Genomic DNA, 22138 nt, shown 5'->3' with positions numbered 1-22138 from the left:
TGGTATGAGTAGGGTGTAATATTTTATTGGCCTAAAGAAATTAAATACTTACATAGATTAATAAGCAGGATCCTGTGGTCTGCACAAAATATTAATATTAAAACCAGTTTAAGTTTTATTGACATCTTTTAAAGTCATTGCCATAAAATATGTGTTTGTTTTACCCAGCTTTATAATAAGTTTATGTTATGATCTTTTGGTTAAGTTTGGCAACCTTCCCAAAGTTTAAATTTTAAGAGACTTTTTAAAACCAAGAAATAACTTTGAAGTATTCCAATGGGGGCCTGGAATACCTTAAAGATTTGTTCTTTCTCCTTAAAAAAGAGAAGTGGTTTTTTTAAAAAAAAACTAATTAGGCTTATTTAATATGCTTGAAATCACATGGGAAGTTTTGCCCAATAAAATAATGATAACTATGTTCTATTTGGATACATATATTTTTCATTAAAATGGATATTCTAGAAATTCCAGTCTGCTCTAGGAAAGAACTTGCAAAGATTCAGAAACAAGTTCAAACACCAGGCAAGCCAAGAGTGATGGTTACTGTCATACTGCTTGGTTTATGTATAATCTGGACTCAGGAAAGCGCTAGCCGCTGAATGGCTCTTTAAATTACTATACTATACTCTACTCTACTCTACTCTACTCAATCAGAGTTGTTTGGTCAAACATTAGGGAAATAGGATGAAATACCTTATGTGAAAGCTTTAATGACTTTACATAATCAAGATGCAGGATTAAAAGGAAATAGATTAATGGTCTAGAGAAAAGGGAATGTACCTGTGGTAGAGAGCAGAAGCCCAGAAGACAGGGACCAGGAAGATCTGGATGTTATGACTACTGTGAGCATGGTCAGGGTTCCCACAGCCCCTCCAGCCCTGGTGGGGGGGAGGTCTTCTTCCTTACTCAGCTACGAGAGCCAGAGGAGGTGAGCCTGAACTGATCTCTCTGTCCTAAACCCACCAGGGAACCAAATTCGGCGGAGGACAAGCCCCTACTGGACAGGGCAAAACCCTCTGCGAAGACTTCCAATGGAGGAGGCTAGAGGGCCGGCCTGCAGGATATTACTTTCTATATGAGATCTGTTAAACTGGAAATCACAAGTCTTATAGGGATGATTCTACTAAAATGACTGACTTGGTTGCATCAATTTTTGCCGCCCGCCATCCTAAATGGGACGATACACAAACCTTCCTGAATATTTTGCTTATGGGGGAATGAGTGGAAGTTGGTATTGGATAAGGCAAATGAAAAGGCTCGGAGACTGCACCAAGAAAATCCAGATGGGGCTCCTGACCCTATTAAGGCAATATCATTAGCTGAGCCCAACTGGGACCCTAATGAGAATGGCCTTCCTCTCTTAGAACATTATAAGAGGTTCATCCTTGAGGGACGGAAGAAAGAAGTCCCTAAGCAGAACAATAAAGCCATGGAGGGCTAAACAAACCTCCCCTGTTAAAGTCAGAGGCAGGGACTCCCAATAAGAGGCAGTATCCCTTGTGGAAAGAGACCCTAGAAGGAATACGCCAGATGATTCATGAAAGGCAGGATGTTGCCCTCGGAGTCCTCACCACAGGCTTAGTGACATTCCACAACCCATCCCATACTTGTCAAAGAAACCGGATCCCCCTGTCCAGGGGTGGCCAGCCTGCTTGAGAGCTGTGGCAGCCGCCTGCGAGCTTTTACAGGAAGCTGGAGAGTTTTCCTTGGGGCAGCCAATCGCCATGTATGCACCCCACCAAGGGTTGACCCTGCTAGAGCAAAAAGGCAATTTGTGGCTCACTGCTGGAAGAATGGCGGTACCAAGCAGTTCTCAGCAATCACAATGTCTCCCTCAAAACTGTAAGTGAAATCCTGCTTCCATTCTCCTGACTCGGCCGCGTTAATGCACGACTGTGCTGAAATAATTGTAGAAGAAATGATTTACAGGACCAGCCTCTAGAAGAGGCAGACTATATGCAGATGGAAGCAGTTATATGGACAAAATAAACATAAGGCTGGATATGAGGTTGTGACTCTTGAAGGAATAGCAGAGGCCAAGGCCTTACCAACAGTAACTTCTGCTGAGAAAGCTGAACTGACTGCACTGGTGAGGGCACTAGAACTGTTGCACCAAGAGAGGGAATATATATACCGACTCGAGGTATGCTTTCCTAATTTTGCATGGACATGGTTCCCTTTGGAAGGAAAGAGGACTATTAACCTCCAATGAGAAGGAAATTAAGCATGCAGCAGGTATTTTAAACTTATTAGAAGCTGTCCAGGTACCTTTACAGGTGGCAGCTACGTACTTCCCCGGCATCAGAAAGAGGACACTAAAGTGGCTAAAGGAAACAATCTGGCTGATTGAGCAGTGAAAGAGGGGGCTAAAGGAACATTTATAATGCCTTTGGTACCTCTTCTAGACTTGTCACAATTTGACCCTGAATATTCGACTGCAGACTTAGAGAAAGCTAAGAGCGGGGGTTTTTGGTGAAGAAAATCCCAATGGTGAATAGAGAAAGAATAAGAAAGGAGTTATAGTACTTCCTGAATATTTAGTAGAGCCAATCTGGAAGCATTTCCATGAGGCCACTCATTATCAAAGGAAATTATTAACCACCATATTACAGGTGGTTATTTCCTATAATTTCTAAAGCCATACAAAAAGTAATAGGGAGATGTGTTATGTGCCAACAACCCCAACACAGTACCCCATCAAAAGAAAGAAGTGATGAAACCAAGAGCTGGTTCTTTGAAAGGATAAACAAGATTGATGAACCTCTAGCCAGGCTCACCAAGAAGCAAAGAGAGAAGACCCAAATAAACAAAATCAGAAATGAAAGAGGTGAAATAACAACAGACCCCACAGAAATACAAATGATTATTAAAAAATACTATGAGCAACTCTACTCCAACAAACTAGACAACCTGGAGGAAATGGACATATTCCTAGAAAAATAAAACCTTCCAAAACTCAATCAGGAAGAATCTACAATCTCAATAGGCCAATAACTATGGAAGAAATTGAAGCAGTCATCGAAAAGCTTCCAGCAAACAAAAGCACAGGGCCAGACGGCTTCACAGGGGAGTTTTACCAAACATTCAAGGAAGAACTAAAACCTATCCTCCTGCCCTAACTGGTTTGGCTCAGTGGATAGAGCATCGGCCTACAGACTCAAGGGTCCCAGATTCGATTCCTGTCAAGGGCATGAACCTTGGTTGCAGGCACATCCCCAGTGGGGGGTATGCAGGAGGCAGCTGATCGATGTTTCTCTCTCATCGATGTTTCTCTCTCATCGATGTTTCTAATTCTCTATCCCTCTCCCTTCCTCTCTGTAAAAATTCAATAAAGTATATATTTTTAAAAAAACCCTATCCTCCTCAGACTATTCCAAAAAATTCAAGAGGAAGGAACACTTCCAAGCTCATTCTATGAAGCCAGCATCACCCTCATATCAAAACCAGATAAAAACAACACAATGAAAGAGAATTACAGGCCAATATCCCTCATGAACATAGATGCCAAAATCCTCAACAAAATCTTAGCAAATCGGATCCAACAGTACATCAGAAAGATCATACACCATGACCAAGTAGGATTTATCCCAGGGATGCAAGGATGGTACAATATCCACAAATCAATAAACATGATATATCACATAAACAAATTGAGAGAAAAACACCACATAGTCATATCAATAGATGCAGAAAAAGCATTTGACAAAATCCAACACCCATTTTTTGATAAAAACTCTCAGCAAGGTGGGAATAGAGGGATCATACCTCAACATAATAAAAGCCATATATGACAAACCCACAGCCAACATCATACTCAATGGGCAAAAACTAAAACCATTTTCCTTAAGAACAGGAACAAGACAGGGATGCCCACTCTCACCACTCCTGTTCAACATAGTCCTGGAAGTATTAGCCATTGCAGTTAGACAAGAAGAAGAAATAAAAGGCATCCAAATTGGAAAAGAAGAAGTAAAACTGTCCTTATTTGCAAATGACATGATATTGTACATAAAAAACCCTAAAGACTCCATCAAAAAACTATTAGACTTAATAAAAGAATTCAGCAATGTAGCAGGATACAAAATCAATGCCAAGAAATCTATGGCATTTTTATACACCAATAGTGAACTTACAGAAACAGAGACTAAAAAAGCAATCCCATTTACCATCACACCAAAAAAATTAAGATACCTAGGAATAAACCTAACTAAAGAGGTAAAAGACCTCTACTCAGAAAACTACAGGACGTTGAAAAAAGAGATAGAGGAAGACATAAACAGATGGAAGACATACCATGTTCATGGATTGGTAGAATCAACATCATTAAAATGTCCATACTACCCAAAGCAATCTATAAATTCAACGCACTTCCCATTAAAATACCAACAGCATATTTCACAGACCTAGAATGAACTCTCCAAAAATTCATCTGGAATAAAAAAAAGACCCCGAATAGCTGCAGCGATCTTGAGAAAGAACAAAGTAGGTGGGATCTCAATACCTGATATCAAGCTGTATTACAAAGCCACGGTTCTCAAAACTGCCTGGTACTGGCACAAAAACAGACATATAGATCAATGGAATAGAATAGAGAATCCAGAAATCGACCCGAACCAATATGCTCAATTAATATTTGACAAAGGAGGCAAGAACATACAATGGAGTCAAGACAGCCTCTTCAATAAATGGTGTTGAGAAAATTGGACAGATACATGCAAAAAAAATGAAACTAGACCACCAACTTACACCATACACAAAAATAAACTCAAAATGGATAAAGGACTTAAATGTAAGATGGGAAACCATAAACATACAAGAGGAATCCAAAGGCAACAAAATCTCAGACATATGCCGAAGCAATTTCTTCACTGATACAGCTCCTAGGGCATTAGAAACTAAAGCGAAAATAAACAAATGGGACTACATCAAAATAAAAAGCTTCTGCACAGCTAAAGAAACCATCAACAAAACAACAAGAAAGCCCACTGCATGGGAGAACATATTCGCCAATGTTATCACCGATAAGGGTTTAATCTCCAACATTTATAGGGAACTCATACAACTTAACAAAACAATCCAATCAAAAAATGGGCAAAGGACCTAAAAAGACACTTTTCAAAAGAGGACATTCAGAAAGCCAAGAGACTTATAAAAACATGCTCCAAGTCGCTAATCATCCGAGAGATGCAAATCAAAACAACAATGAGGTACCATCTCACACCTGTCAGAATGGCTATCATCAACAAATCAACAAACGACAAGTGCTGGAGAGGATGTGGAGAAAGGGGAACACTCGTGCACTGCTGGTGGGAATACAGACTGGTGCAGCCACTATGGAAGACAGTATGGAGTTTCCTCAAAAAGTTAAAAATGGAACTCCCATTTGACCCTGTGATCCCACTTCTAGGAATATATCCCAAGAAACCAGAAACACTAATCAGAAAGGATATATGCATCCCTATGTTTATAGCAGCACAATTTACCATAGCGAAGATCTGGAAACAGTCTAAGTGCCCATCAGCAGATGAATGGATTAGAAAACTGTGGTACATTTACACAATGGAATACTACACTGCGGTAAAAAAGAAGGAATTCTTACCATTTGCAACAGCATGGGTGGAACTGAAGAGCATTATGCTAAGTGAAATAAGCCAGTCAATGAAAGAAAAACACCACATGATCTCACTCATTTATGGATAATAAAGACCATTATAAACTGATGAACAAAAATAGATACAGAGGCAGAGCAGCATTGAACAGACTGTCAAACTACAGCAGGAAGGCTGGGGAGGGTTGGGGAGCAGGAGGGGACGGGGTAAGAGATCAACCGAAGGACTTGTATGCATGCATATAAGCATAACCAATGAACATAAGACACTGGGGGGTATGGGGAGGCCTGAGGAATGTCAAGGGGGGGGGGGGGAAGGAGACATATGTAATACTCTTTGTAATACTTTAAGCAATAAAACAAAACTTTAAAAAAAAGAAAGAAGTGGAACAATACCAAGGACAATGCCTGTTTGAGGACTGGCAAACAGACTTTACCCCAATGAAGGGTCCGAAGGTGGAAATATTTGCTAGTCTTTGTTGATGCCTGTTCAGGATGGGGACAAGCCTATCCTACTAGAACTGAGAAATCCTCGAGGTAGTGAAAGCATTTCTGAAGGAAATGATTCCATCTTTGGCCTACCTGGCAGCATCCAGAGCTATAACAGACCTACTTTTGTTTCAGAAATTATACACAAGGTTAGGAAATTTTTAGGAATCAAGTGGAGACTCCATATGGCATGGAGACCTCCGGCTTCTGGGAAGGTAGAGAAGATGAATCACACCTTGAAGAAAAATATAACCAAACTATGTCAAGAAACTCATCTCCATTGGGATCAAGTTTTACCTGTTGCCCTGCTCAGGATAAGGGCTCCTCAAAGTGGGATTCAATTGGGTCCTTATGAAATTGCGTATGGGCAACCATTTTAGGCTATGGTTGGGGTGGAAAATATATGTATGTAGATAAAGAAGTGAAGGTAAAGAACTATTTAAAAAACAACAATGCTATACCATCTCACATTTGTCAGAATGGCTATCATCAACAAATCAACAAACGACAAGTGCTGGAGAGGATGTGGAGAAAAAGGAACCCTCATGCACTCCTGGTGGGAATGCAGACTGGTGCAAGCACTGTGGAAAACAATATAAAGTTTCCTCAAAAAGTTAAAAATGGAACTCCCATTTGACCCAGTGATCCCACTTCTAGGAATATATCCCAAGATACCAGAAATACTAATCAGAAAGGATATATGCACCCCTATGTTCATAGCAGCACAATTTACAATAGCTAAGATCTAGAAACTGCCTAAGTGCTGATCGCAGATAAGTGGATTAAAAACTGTGGTACATCTACACAATGGAATACTATGCTGCTGTAAAAAAGAAGGAATTCTTACCATTTGCAATAGCATGGATGGAACTGGAGAGCATTATGCTAAGTGAAATAAGCCAGTCGGAGAAAGATAGATATCACATCACCTCATTCATAGCCTATCTAATAATAGACAAACATGGTAATTGACCAAACCTTTGCTACACCTCCCATTGGCTAATCAGCATGATATGCAAATTAACCGCCAACAAAAATGGCGGCTAATTTGCATACTGCAGGCAGGGCAGGTCAGTGCCATCCCGCCTGCCCTGCCGCCATCCAGGCCTGCTATCTGCAACCCGGCCCACCTGGGCGTCCATGTGCGACCCGACCTTGGGCGGCCGGGTGGGGCAGCAGCAATCCGCCGGCCTGACTGGGCGTCCCGTGTGTGACCCGACCCGGGGCGGCCGGGTGGGGCAGCAGCGATCTGCCGGCCCGCCCTGGGAATCCTCAAAAAATCCTGGAATGAGGCCTAGAAATCAGGATTTTTTAAAGATTCCCAGGTGATTCTAATGGGCAGCCAAGGTTGAGAACCACTGGCTTAGAGGAAGGCTGTATCATCCTGCCACTCGGACAGTGATTATTTTTAGCCAATCCTGTGTCTTGTGTGGGGGGAGGTGGTCACTTAAGGCTATTGCTAAAACAGGTAGCATGGCATTCGGTGTGGTTTGTTGCAAATAACGGTAGTTTCACAAGGATTCTGGTCTTTGCCCTGACACTAAGTAGCTGCAAATAATGGAAGTTTCACAAGGGTGCTAGTCTTGGCTCTGACACTAAATAGCGGCATAACATCGCCATCTATAAAAATAAAAGCATAATATGCAAATCAACCAAATGACCGAACAGCAGAATGACCCCCCAGACGACCTTCTGGATGACCATGCTATGACATGCACTGGCACCAGGCCACCCAAGGCAGATACGATGCAATTGGTCGGGGGGCCCTGTCATCACACTAGATCGCCCCACAGAGGGAGGCCCAGGCCACCGGCCAGTGACGCTGTGGTGGGTGTGTGGGGCTGGCCAGCAATCGCCCCGCAGTGGGAGGCCCAGGCCAGCCAAGCGATCGCACCCCACGCATGTTGCCCAGAGAGGGAGGCAACCAGTGGCTGGAGAGAGGAGGGCAGTGTTGTACAGATGGCAAACAGTGGCAGGGGCAGGGCAAGCTGCCAGTAGCCAGGGGAAGGAAAGTCCCGATAGGCCGTGATCACCAGCCAGGCCTAGGGACTCTACCTGAGGGGTCCCGAATTGTGAGAAGGCACAGGCCAGGCTGAGGAACACCCCCTCCCCCGTGCACAAATTTTGTGCACCAGGCCTCTAGTTTTCTATAAAAGGAGAAAAATCATCCTGACTTCACAATATTGTGAAGATTAAATGATGTCATGTTTGGAAAAGCATCTAAGACAGGCCTGTACACTAAGTAGAAACTTACTAGACATTCATTCAGTGTCCTGCATTTTTAAATTCCAATTCAGTGGCATATCACCGTATCCTTATAGCTCCCACTGCCATCATACTTGGAAAATTTCAAGAGAGGCGACAGTATACATTATCTTTTCTTTAATCAGTGCTTGTCTCAACAGTGATTTTTTTTTTAATCAGCAGTGGTGTAAAAAGGAGAGTAGCAAATTTCCAGTTTGAGGTGTAACACTGGAAATGGATCCAAAAGATATTCGACATAAATATTTTCAAAGACAACACTGGGTAAACGAGGGACTAGAGAAAGAAAAGTGAGAGTATAGGACATGCAGTGGGTTCAGAAGCTTTTCATAACTGAAGTTTGATTAGGAAACACAAATATTTATGGTATATAATTTGAGTAAAAATACTTTCCTTTTATACTTCTTTTCCCAACTTGCCTCAGTTTCCCTTTCTGCAAAAAGGAAATGACAGTACCAACTCCAAAGGTTGCAGGGAGGATCCGTGAATACAGGAAAGGTTCTTACAACAGTACCTGGGACGTACTAAGAATTCAGTAAGTGTTATTAAACGTTGCTAACTGCTATTATTGTTAGTATTTGCTATGCTGCTTTCACACATGGGAAAATATCCTTATTCCTTTAACTGATGTTGAGAATGGCAAACACGTCCTTCTACATTGTCCTTTAGTTCTCTAAAACTGCAGGATGCTCAGCCTGACCTCATAAGGCCTTTCAAATGTTAACCAAGAAGAAGGGATTAGGGGTGAAGAAAACAGTAGAAGGCCCTCCTGCCCTATGGCTCGTCTGTCCTTCATGGGCTACACCTACCAGATCTCTGACCTGAGACTCTAATGCAGATCCCAAATCTAAACCTATCTTAACTTGGGAAAAAACGTAAAGGCATAAAAATATAGAGAATAAATATATCACACATGTTAAAATTGGGTCATATTTGTTTCAAATATTTTAATATTAATTCCATAAATATCTTTGAATATACCTACTAGGTGCTGGTAACTGAGAAATAAAATCTAACTGATAAACTTGTCATTCCCTTTTTCTATCTCCCTAATCCTGTGTCCCATGTTCCCTCATCAGATATAACTATTATAATAAATTTGATGTCAAGCCCTCCTGTCCAGATTTTTATACATCTACATTCACAACAAAAACAGCACTGTTTTGTACATGTGTACACATATACCGGTATATAAATTACATCATACTTATCTTTCTGCAGCTTGACCTATCATGTTGTTACTAGTTCATTTACTGTAACTGCTGTATCATACCCCATCATGTTATGGAGTATATTGTTATATATCTATTTCCTTACGGATATTTTAGGTTGCTCCAGTTTTTTGCTATTACGAAAAATGTTGCTTTTATACTAATCTCCTTGAGTTTATAAGTGAGAATTTCTCTGGGAATAAAGCTCGTTGTGAAATTGCTATGTTGTTTGAGAAATATACTTTTAATTTTAGTAAAAACTACCATATTGCTCTAAAATTTTCATGGGATTCTCTGTCAGAATTTTAAATTTTGCCAAGTTCATGGGTGTGGGATGGTTTTGATTTGCAGTTCCTTATTACTACTGCAGTGGTCCATGTCTGTAGAATGTTTATTGGCTGTGCAGATTTCCTCTTCAGTGAGCTGCCATTTAATAACTCTTATCCACGTTTCTAATGGATTGCCTGTCTTCTGTTTATTGATTTTAAAAGTTATTTGTATATATAACAACCTATATTGCTATATAGATTGCAAATACCTTCTTTTAGTCTGCTGCCTTTTTTTTTTAAATTTCCACCTATGGTGTCTTCCGTCATCTCAAAATTTTAAATTTTGATATGGTCACTTTTTATGGTTTGTTTTTTTCAGTCTTGCTGCAAATGCCTAGGGCAGTGGTTGGCAAACTGCGGCTCGCGAGCCACATGCGGCTCTTTGACCCATTGAGTGTGGATCTTCCACAAAATACCAACTTCTGCGCATGGGCCACAAAGTTTCAATCACACTGTACGTGCACGCCTGCACCTGGTATTTTGTGGTATTTTGTGGAAGAGCCACACTCAAGGGGCCAAAGAGCCGCATGTGGCTCGCAAGCCGCAGTTTGCCGACCACGGGCCTAGGGTATCAGGAAAGACAATTGGTATAATGAAGCAAGCAATGGGATAGAAGACAAGAGACATAGGTATAAAGTGGGTCTGAATCCCCAATCCACCATTCACTTAGTTGTATGACTACTAGTAGATAATATAATCTCTGAGTCTCAGTTTCCTCAAACATGAGAAAGCTAATTTACACATCTGTCCATTTACCCAACAAGTATTCTTTAAGTATCCATGACGTGCCGGTCCATCCTAGTGTTGAAATTACAGTGGAAAATATGATATTCAAAATTCTTGCCCTTATAGAGCTTATGTTGCAGTGGGAGAGATAGATAATAACCAAGTAAACAAAGATTTAAAAAAAGCAACAGGCTAAATAACATACAACTGAGATAATACTGTGAAAATGTTCTCTAAATTTAGAAGTATTATACATTGTGTGAGTTAAAGTTGCTCACAAATTGAAGATGTAATTCTATTTTCTTTTTTTGTTTGTTAATCCTTAGCCGAGGATACTTTTTCCATTAATTTTTTAGAACGAGTGAAAGGGAGAAGGGGGAGGGGAGAGAGGGAAGAAGGGAAGAAGGGAGGGAGGGAGGGAGGAAGGGAGGGAGGGAGGGAGGAAGGGAGGGAGGGAGGGAGGGAGGGAGAAAGAAACATCGATGTGAGAAAGACACATCGATTGACTGCCTCATGCACATGCCCCAACAGGGGCTGGGGATTGAACTTGCAACCCAGGTATGTGCCCTTGACTGGCACTTGAACTGCAACCCTTCAGTGCACAGACCAACACTTTAACCATTGTGCACACCGAACAGGTCGAAGGTGTAATTATTCTACTTTATGTGAACTTGAACTGATAGGGAGGCAAGCCATACATATGTCCACTAGAAGGACAAATTTTTACACTGGAAGGCATCATGGCCTTTCACCAGAAACTCAGAAACTTCACTCCCTTTGGTTCGTCCAGTCTTGTTGGACAGTCCTCCATGCAGCACCTTCATACCAGCTGGCTGGTCTATTCACTGCCCTCAACATGTTCAACATGCCTTCTACTTTTTCACTTGATCTCAGCTTCTTTTAACAGTGTCCTTTCCTATATCATGTAAAGTTTCATATTGACCACTTATTTCAGTTTTACCCACACACTTACATTTCTAATCAATTTTCACTACTTTCAAACTGACAGGGGAAAAGTGGGAAAAGAAGTTATCTATATATATAAAACCTAAGTGACAGTTAGGACCAGATGACTGGATGACTGGCTGATAGCTATGACACACACTGACCACCAGAGGGCAGATGCTTAATGCAGGAGCTGTCCCCTGGTGGTCAGTGCATTCCTACAGCCAACCTCCCGCAGCTGGCCAACCTCCCACGGTCCCTCCCCCCCAGCCAGCCGGCCCCAATCAGGACTGGACAAGATGGCCCCGATCAGCTGGGAGAGACCCCACCCATGCACAAATTTGTGCACTGGGCCTCTAGTGTACATATATGTATTCACTTTCCTCATTATTTTCAATACAATATACAAATCCAATCATCTACTCTACTTAGGGTTTCAGCAACTGAAATAATGCTGATCTAGTGGGAAAGGCAGAGAGTGAGAAAACTGTTTTCTTGCAGGGTAAATTTTTAGAGGGTAAGGCATCAGATTAAGTGCTATAAATAAGCTCAAGACATAGGCAATTCTATGTAGACAGTTGGGCAAACAGCTAAGGCTTGATCTGATTATGTGAAGCTCTAGGGATGTTCTAAAGTTGTGATTCAAATCTGTGAAACAATTTTCAAAATACATTGTTTTACAATTAGTACATCTATAGGTGAGAACTACTTAGTAAGAAAAACTTTTTACCTTGTTTTGTAATCCTTACCCAAGGATATGTTTTACTTATTATTATTATATATATATATATATATATATATATATATATATATATATATATAATTAGAAGCCTGATGCATGAAATTCATGCAGGAGTAGGCCTTCCTTTCCCTGGCTGCTGGCACTTGCTTCCCTCTGGCACCCGGGAACCCGGGTTTCCCTCCGGCCACCAGTAGGCATCTGGGACCTGGACTTCCCTCGCAGCGACGACTTCATCTGGAAGGTCATCCAGAAGGATGTCCAGTCTAATTAGCATATTACACTTTTATTATAGATTTTTATTAATTTTAGAGAGGAATGGAGAAGGAAAAAGAAACATCAACGATGAGAGAGAATCATTGACAGGCTGCCTCCTGCACGCCCTCTACTGTGGATCAAGCCCACAACCTGAGCATGTGCCCTGATCAGGAATTGAACCCACAACCTTTTGGTGTACAGGACAACGTTCCAATTAACTGAGCCACCCAGCCAGGGCAAGAGAAACTTTTTAAACAAGCACAGGGTTTTTTGTGTTTGGGTTTTTTTTTGTATTTTTATTTTTGTATTTAAATTTTTTTTTTCATTAACAGAACTCATACAACTTAAAGAAAAAGAAAATCAGAGAATAAAATCTTTATCACTTTTCATTCTCTCTAGAAAAAAATCCTGAATGCTAAACCTAATATCCATGTCAGTGGATTATGAGAATTTTTAAAATGTGAATACATGTAGATTAGTCAAGTTAGTTAAGTATCTCTTCCAGGCATACAAAAAAAAATTTGAGTTGTAAAGATGGATATAATTAAGTTTCTGTGGGTAATAGCCACCAGTTTTAACTCTAATATCAGCTAGCTTATTGAGGGACTTTATATATATTCTCTTATTTGACCCACTCTCTATTACACTTTATACATATCCTATATAATAAAAGGGTAATATGCAAATTGACCCCAACAGCAGAATGACCGGAAATGATTTGTCGCTATGATGCACACTGACCACCAGGTGGCAGACATTCAACGCAGGAGCTTCCCCCTGGTGGTCAGTGCACTCCCCACAGGGGGAGCTACACTCAGCCACAAGCCGGGCTGACGGCTGCGAATGCAGCGGTGGTGGCAGAAGCCTCTCTCGCCTCCTCAGCAGCGCTAAGGATGTCCGACTGCAGCTTAGGCCCTCTCCCCTTAGGGAGCGGGTCTAAGCTGTCAGTCAGACATACCCCAAGGGCTCCCAGGCTGCCCAAGGGATGTCTGACTGTCAGATTATCCCAATCCCCCAGGGAACGAGCCAAAGCCAGCAGGTGGACATCCCCCGAGGGGTCCCAGACTGTGAGGGGGCACAGGCCGGGCTGAGGGACACCCCCCCTCCCGAGTGCATGAATTTTTGTGCATCAGGCCTCTAGTTCTATAGATAAATGGAGTAGAGAATTAAATCCAGGAGTGTGTGGTTAAAGGGATACATTTTTAAAAGTTGATAACATGAAAACAAGTGAGAAGAACTGACATATTAGTTCATTTCTCTATAATCTCCATATCCAGGATCTCCCAGCCCCAAATATTATGCAATCAGGTTAATCTTCCTAAATGATACTTTCATCATCTGAATCTCCATTTTAAAAATCTGGTTTACAAAATCTAGAAGAAACTTCTTAGCTTCAGATGCAATACTCTTCAAAATTTAACTGATCCATACAATTATCAGTTGGTCCAGAGCCTTCAGAAATGTATTATTGAACACCTAATCTATACCAGGCTCTGTGAAAACATGACCTTGTCTATATATTGCTCATAGTATATTGTTCCTCAAATACATCTGCTATTGCTTTCTGGGTCCTTACCCACTTATTTCCTTAAATGGAATGTTCTGCTCAATTCTACATCCCTCCCTTTTCCTTCATATCAAAATCCAACCTATTCAGATTCAGCGTTGATCCCAACTGCTTCATGAAGCATACAATAACATTTTTGCCAGGAAGTAGTCCCTCACTCCTTTGAGCCCCTTGAGCACTATTCCAACTTCGTGTGAACTTGATTCCTGGCGTGCAGACTTCTAGGCCCCTCACTCAGAGGTCCTGAGTCAGTAGGTCTGGCTTCCCTGTCTGGGAATGTGCGCTGAAACATGTCTGTCTAATTCCTGAGTTCATGCTCCTTCTGCCCAGGCTGCCTCTCAGACAGCTGTTTGGATCTTTTCTCCTCTCACTGAACTGACAGCTTTTGAATACTCCAGTGTCACAACAGACAGAGCCTTGATCTCAGCTTTATCAATCCCAATGATTTTGGCTCTTTAATTACCAACCACCGTCTGGCCCTAACCAATTCTTGGAATGATAAAGAAGTAAAAGAGTTTAGTGTCAGCTTTTTTTTTTGTAATAGCATCATTAGTCACTTTATTAGACTAAGTTTTTATGTTGGATAAAATGGCACACACACAATAGCACGTTTACTGCCCTGAGTGACTTGAAGGCTCAGCTACTGCTGACTGACAGTGCCTATTCACTCAATAACTTGTTATTGAGCATGTGTTGAATGAATAAATCAATGAGTATATTTAATCAAAAGTTTACTGAGGCAATATACAGGGTGTCCTAAAAGAATGTATACACACTTTAACAGCTGACAGCTCAATTTTGAAAATGAAATATATTTTAATCACTGCTTTTATAATTATTCAAAGTGTGTGTATACATTTGCGGGGGGCGGGGGAACACCCTGTATGTATGTTCGTGTCTCCTTGGTATCACTTATAAAATCTGGTATTCTATGTAGAGAGTGTAATTCTTTCCTTCAAAAGAAATACTGCAAACAATTAATTCCAAAGTTTGTACTAAGGACTTATGACTATTACATACCTTATCCAAAGTGAGCACCAATAAGATTAGTATTTTCAGAAATAGATTACAACTGGGACATTTCCATTTCCATTTTAAATTTTAAAAAGAAGCCCTGGCAGGATGGTTCAGTTGGTTGAGTGTCGTCCTGTACACCAAAAAGGTGGCAGTTTTGATTCTCGGTCAGGGCACATACCTAGGTTGCGAGTTTGATCCCGAGTCAGCATATGTACAAAAGGCATCTGATGGATGTTTCTCTCTCATATCAATGTTTACTTCTCTCTCTCTCTCTCTCTCTCTCTCAAAAAAAAAAACAAAAACAAAAACAATAAACATATCCTCAGGTGAGGATTTTAAAAACTGTAAAAAGAAAAGGATGATATAGTAAACCTCATCTACGAAAGGGACATGGCAGCACTTTAGTAGCAGCAGCAGGACCTTGAAGGGGTTGATGTAATAACCAGACTATTGTTTAGTGAAGAGCAGGGCTTACACAACAGTGAGACTGCTCTGTGCTGGTGAGTTTGAAGCAGACTTCAGGCAATAAACCTAAAAAACAAACAAACCTGTGATACATGCCATTTCCTTTTAGGAATCTGAATAGAGAAAGGGCCAAAGGAAAGCAGATAATGCCTTTCTTAAAAATATAAAAGAATAGCAATGACAATTTCCCAGCCTATGGAGAGAGGGAGGTGAAAAAGCCTCTAAGTGCTATTTTGCCTAGGGCAGTGGTCAGCAAACTGCGGCTCGCAAGCCACATGTGGCTCTTTGGCCCCTTGAGCGTGGCTCTTCCACAAAATACCACGTGCGGGCGTGCATCTACAGTGCGATTGAAACTTCGTGGCCCATGCGCAGAAGTCAGTATTTTGTGACTAGGGGAAAGTTCAGCCTAGAGATGTGTCACTGAACAATGCAAACAAAAATCTGTCTTCTCAGAGTTGTCATTCAGGTAGGAAGGGACAAACAAGATCACATAATAAGTAAATTATTAGAAGATTCCAAGTGTTATGTAAATGAGTACATATTCAGGTTATAAGTGTTACAGAGGGGAAAAAAGAGAGCTGTGTAAGAGCTGACATGTGTGAATGTGGGAGAGCAGGTTATAGTTTTAAATAGAGTGGTTAAGGTAGGTCTGATTAAGAATGAATTAAGAAGACAGTGGTACAGCTCTCTAAGGGAAGATCCAGCCAGTGTGATGGTCAGCCCCATTTGATTGACAAAATGATCTTAACAAAAAACACCCCATTTTGCAGGTGAATAAAGTGTCTCAAAGTGACTGAAGGGAGTAGAGCTAGTCTATCTAAATAAAACCCTAATAAGCAAATAGACCGAATGGTGGAACACCCGAACAACCGGTCGCTATGACATGTACTGACCACCAGGGGGCACGTGCGGAACATGGTGGGCATAAGCCGCAGTGGGATGGTGGAGCAGGTGAGTGGGGGTGCTCGTACCCGCTGACAGCACCGGCCCCAATTGCTCCACACTGTCAGCAGGTGTGAGTGGAGCCCGTGCTATCAGCGTGTGGGAGCAGTGGTGTCGGTGGGGGCTGCTGGAGGGCTTCAAGGGAAGGGCCAGGCCGGGTGTGGAGGATAGGCTGAGATCCGCCCCTGTGCCCACCACAGCCTCGCAGCCGCAGACAGTTCCTTTCAAGGTGCACTGGGCCCCTAGTTAATAATAAAGCCAGGACTAGAAACCAGGTTTCCTGACTTTTGGTCCATTCTTTTGTTTTGTGCCTCTGTTTACAAGGTATAGAGAAAGTGCTGTTTCCTATAAAGCACTGAGGAAATGTCAAGTGTCATCACTGTTGTGGTTGTTGCTATTATTATTATTAATCAGGTACTCTATTTCTTCAAAGTAGATAAAGTTCAAATAGTTTCATTTCCCCTTTCCACGGTTTATTTTTTTCCTTCCTTTGTGCTTCTTTATTTGGGTGGATCATTTTAACATCAGATTATCAGTTAAAGTAATTATATTTCTTAGCTATCTGATAAAGGAAAGGTGTTTAGCATAGACATAAACTATAAAATAGAAAGCATTTGTGACAACATGAAAAGGGGCTGATGAAAGAGTGGAGAGAAGGTGGAGCCCAGTGATTCAGAGGGACAGAACTACATTTGTCAAGAAGGGAAGGGGGGAATCTTTGAACATAATAGGAGACTAGAGCCCCCCAGCATTAAGTTACTACATGAAAATGATGAACCTAGCCTTGGAAAAATAACCAAGTAAACAAGTTAAAAACAAAGAGACCACGAAAGAGGAAACCTGTAGAAAAGGTAGGAATAGTAGAGAGGGGGCTGGAGAGGAAAGGAGAAGAGATTTAAAGATATTTTCAGGTAAAAATATGAGAATATTATACAATAAACAACATAAAAGAAAAAAAAAGAGTAAGAATCAGATTTCAGACACAGTAGACTTGAGAGCTGGTGGAATTACTAACAGCAAAAGGGAACAGAGAGGCGAGTCTGAAAGATGAGCTTTCTTTTCGTAATGCGAGGTTTAGGGTGGCAGTGAGTTCTCCCGAGTGGAAAGGGTCTAACAGATAAGAGGTAAATTTGAAAGCTGTGAAGAAAGAGGTAAATTAGAGCTGTTTTGTCCAATACAGTAGCTCCTCACCACATGTGGCTATGGAGCACTTGAAATTGTGGCTAGCATGAACTGAATGTGCTGTAAGTATAAATATACACCAGATTTTGAAGATTTCAGATAAAAAATACCTCGCTAACATTTTTCACACTGATTACATGTTGAAATAATATTTGCATGAATTGAGTTAAACGAAAAGTATTAAAAATCAATTTCATATCCTTTTACTTTTTAATGCAGCGGTTCTCAACCTGTGGGTCACGACCCCTTTGGTGGTCGAACGACCCTTTCACAGGGGTAACCTAAGACCATCCTGCATATCAGATATTTACATTACGATTCATAACAGTAGCAAGATTACAGTTACGAAGTAGCAACGAAAATAATTTTATGGTTGGGTCACAACATGAGGAACTGTATTTAAAGGGCCAGAAGGTTGAGAACCACTGTTTTAATGTGACTACTAAAAATTTAAAAATTACTATGTGGCTTGCATTCTATTTCTACTGGACACTGCTGATATAGATGTGTATCAGCATCACATAAGGGAAGAGAAATTATGGGTGAATCACAGACATCATTCTGAGGTCTCCCAACTGAAAACAGATGTGGGAGAAAAAGAACACATTATAATAGTTAATATTTACTGCGCACTCGAAGCGTTTTTTTAAAACATTGAATTGCTTTTCCTTTTTAAAAAAATGTATTTTTATTGATTTCAGAGAGGAATGGAGAGGGGGAGAGAGAGAGAGAGAGAAACATCAATGATGAGAGAAATCACAGATTGGCTGCCTCCTGCATGCCCTCCACTGGTTATCAAGCCCGCAACCCAGACCTGTGCCCCTGACTGGAATCAAATCCCGGACCCTTCAGTCCACAGGCCAACGCTCTATCCACTGAGCCAAACCAGCCAGGGCAGCATTATGTTTTTTAAAAATGCATTATCTTATTTGTTTCTCTCAATAACCTTAGAAATATTGCAGTCTTCTTTTATAAAAGAAAAAACTGAGGCCTAAAGAAGTTAATCTGCCCAAAGTCACAGTTAAATGTTGGCCTTGGGATTCAAACTCATGACTGACCCCAAATCTGAAGCTCTAAATTGCCACATCATCAATTCCAGAACAATTTATACTCTGCAATGATTAAATTGTTAGATTTTTAAATGGTTGTATTTAAACTAACAATTTATTAGAATGGTTCATTGTCATCTGCAATGATTAAATTGTTAGATTTTTAAATGGTTGTATTTAAACTAACAATTTATTAGAATGGTTCATTGTCAGAGTCAGTGATATACCAGCGATGTCCTAAATTTCGATTTAAGAAAAAATACAAATGTGTAAATGTGCAACTTTAGAATTATGATAAGCTACTGTTGTTGGCATATTTTCACCATGCTGGGCCTAAATAAGAGTTTCCAGAGCAACTTCTTGCCCTTTATCAATATCTGCTCTTAAAAACTCAGACCCATCAAGTTAGATGGTACAATGGAGATGACTGTGGACACAATCCTGGACGACAGGGCCCTGTTTTCTGTATATAACTAGATAGATGACATGGACCCACTTAAATTTTAAACAATGTCTTTCAAACTATAAAAGTATCTGAAGCTCCCAAACTGTGATTTAAATGTTTTGGAGAAAACCGGATTAAATTGCAACATTTTGTTGAAGAAGCAAAAATTAAGCTTAACCAACTGGAAAATTTTAAAATGGATTTTGTATTCCTTGAAAATGCAACACTTTCAAGAAATAGAAAAAATGGCTTGATACTTTGACTGGAATCATAACATAGCAAAATCTCCTAGAAATATAAATTGGACTAAAAAAAATAAGGTGTTTTTAATTTATGTTTGTTTGGTTGATTTTAATTTCAAATACAAACTTCTCTTCCTTTGCTTTTTACCTGTAATTTCTACCACCTATCTGACTAAACAGCAATCATAGAACTGCTGCACTTGTACAGTGATGGCAATAATTATACCATTTTCAGAAACCTGCCCATATAAATTTTATCAAGCAGTTTGGCTCAAATTATATATATATAAAAACACCCACGTCCATAGGCTTAACACAAAGATTGCCATCAATTTACATTATGGAAATGGAAAACCAAAAGGGAATTTCAAGGGAAGAATCTGTTTTGGAGTAAAACTATTTAGTACAGACATTGTGAGATTGTTCATGTCGAACATGAATCCAAAGGGATCTCTCTCAACTGACCCACTGATTTATGACTTTCACCCTAGACCCTGTGTTTTTAAAAAATAGTGAGATGACTTGGATTTAAAAATAGCTCCTCTGAAGACTCAAAGTTACTGAGAAATGCTTATCTCCAGAGAAGTATCACGACTGTATAGAGTAGAGCTTATAAGAGCTTGCCCTTAGTTTTGGCTCTTTCAGATTAATTCCCACAACTCTTCCATCCAATTAGGGAGTTGTCCTTGGACTTGTTCCCTTACTCATTACAATTCATAAGTTGAAACAAAGGTTCAGACCTGGAAGGAGAGAACAGTTAGCCCGAAAAATGATTTGTCCACTGAGGGGTCAAGGTGTCAAGAGCATGAAGTTGACAGACCCAGGCATAAATGATGGCCCTCCCAATACTATCACTGAGGGTCACCAAATCCACGCTCTTCTTTCCGAATGTCCCTCCTCTCAAACTTCACTTGAGATTCTCATCAAGTGTCAGTTGGGTAGAGATAATCCTTATAGTTGCATTGCTGCTTCCCATTTGCATATTTGCATAAAGTATCCTGCTTTATTGGGTTAATTTAAAAATATATATATATTGAGCACTTACTATGTGCCAGGCACTGTTGCAGCTACTAGAAATATAGCAGTGGAGAACCTGACAACAATCTCAGCCAAACTGAAACTTACATTCTGGTGGGGAACATATTCAATCAACAAGATAAACAAAATCCATAGTGAGTTAAATATTAGATGAAGAAAAAAATGAAGCAGTTCAGGGGAATATGAACTGTGGTGAATGGGGTGGGAAAGCCTGGCATTTTAGATAAAGTGGCTGAAAAAAGGCTTCAGATAGAATCAGATACATAGTGTGCACCTGCAAGGGTAGAGAGGGCAACAATCTAGGACTGACTAGTGTCAGCTGGAGTGGGGAACGAACAGCGGATGAGCATATTTTACCAGCCCCGAAGTGGCGAGGAAACCATATGGGAGGGAGGAGAGAAGCCAAGATAAAATACGGACCACCGGAGACAAACGTGGTCTCCCCATTTTGCCTGGGGCTGGTGTTGGAGCGCAGCACCACACACTTCATCTTTTCTAGCCACAGAACCAGGCTGTGGCGCCAAAACCTCCAGGCAGGTCATGGGACACGGGCAGGCACGATCCCCCCACCCCGCGCCCCACCACCACCTCCTCTCTCCCCAGGCGCGGAGCTCCTGTCCAGCAGAGCCCCGCGCTGGCCGGGGACCGGGGCGGAGAGTTGTTGAAAGAACACACCGGCACACGAATGGAAACCTGCCCGGCCCCGCCGTGCAAAGCCAGGGAGGCGCGGGCCAGCGCGCTGACACACCCCCGGGACGGCGGGCACGGCGCGGGGAGACCCGAGTCCAACCGTTTAGAGCCCAAACCCCAGAATTTCCCGACGCGGGGTCGGCACCGCGCGAGGGAAACGCCGTTCGCCACGCCGGGAGCGGAGGGCGGAGGGTGCGAGCGTGTGCGGGAGAAAGCCGGGGCGAGGGAGGCTGGGGGCGGCCGCGGGCATGGCTGCGGGAGCGTGTGCGGAGGGAGGAGAGGGCGGTTTCGTCGGGCATTCCGGGCGCCGGCCGGCCGCGTGCACCCCACGGGGGGCTGACGCGAGCGGGCGCCTCGAGGGGCCGGGACGGGGCCGCGGACCCGGACCAAGTGCCCGCGACCCGCCGGCCCCCCGACAGCGACGGATTCCAGCGGTCGAACCCGCAGCTCCCGCACGGCCACCCGCTCGGCCCCTTCCCGCCCAGCGCGTCCGTCCGGGAGCGAAAGAAAGAAAGAGCGGCGGCGGCGGCGGCGCGCGGCCCCACTCACCATGATCCGCGGCGGCGGCGCAGCGACCCCGGCGGCCGATGCGCTGTCCAGGGTAGCCAGCGTCCTCTGCCCGCGCTCCCGGGCGCCGCGCTCCCTACCCACCCACACCCACGTCCAGCGCACGCACGCCGCCCCCGCGCCTCCCCGCCCCCTCGGGCTCGCGCCACTCCAGCGCGGCGCTCCGAGCCGCAGGGCCGTTTCGGGCGCCCGCCGCTCTCCGCCCCCTCCCCTGGCCGGGGCCTCGCCCGCCGCCTCGCGAGGGGGCTGGGGAGGGGCGGGGCTGGCCTCGCGCGCCCCTTCGCGGGTGCCCGGCTTCTCCCGCTCGACCGCGGCGCCCCCTGCCGGGCGGGCGGTGCTTTGCAGGCTCAGCGGGCGCCCGCGGGGC

General features: G+C 42.5%; 1 protein-coding gene across 1 annotated transcript in view; it reads right to left on the bottom strand.

Moving 5' to 3' along the window:
• The window catches only part of ELOVL2 (ELOVL fatty acid elongase 2), an 88363-nt gene extending 66551 nt beyond the window's left edge, over positions 1–21812 (bottom strand). Inside the window, exon 1 of the mRNA XM_070405734.1 lies at positions 21754–21812. Coding sequence (XP_070261835.1) covers positions 21754–21756 — 3 coding nt within the window. The 5' untranslated portion in view covers positions 21757–21812. The remainder of the gene's footprint in view (positions 1–21753) is intronic.
• Between the last annotated feature and the right edge of the window lie 326 nt (positions 21813–22138).

Source organism: Myotis yumanensis, unplaced genomic scaffold, assembly GCF_028538775.1.
Source record: "Myotis yumanensis isolate MYYU_CA2020_CCGP unplaced genomic scaffold, mMyoYum1.0.hap1 SCAF_2, whole genome shotgun sequence".
Lineage (NCBI taxonomy): Eukaryota > Metazoa > Chordata > Mammalia > Chiroptera > Vespertilionidae > Myotis > Myotis yumanensis.
Note: the sequence above shows the minus strand (reverse complement) of the source record. Positions and strands in the feature narration are given on the sequence as shown.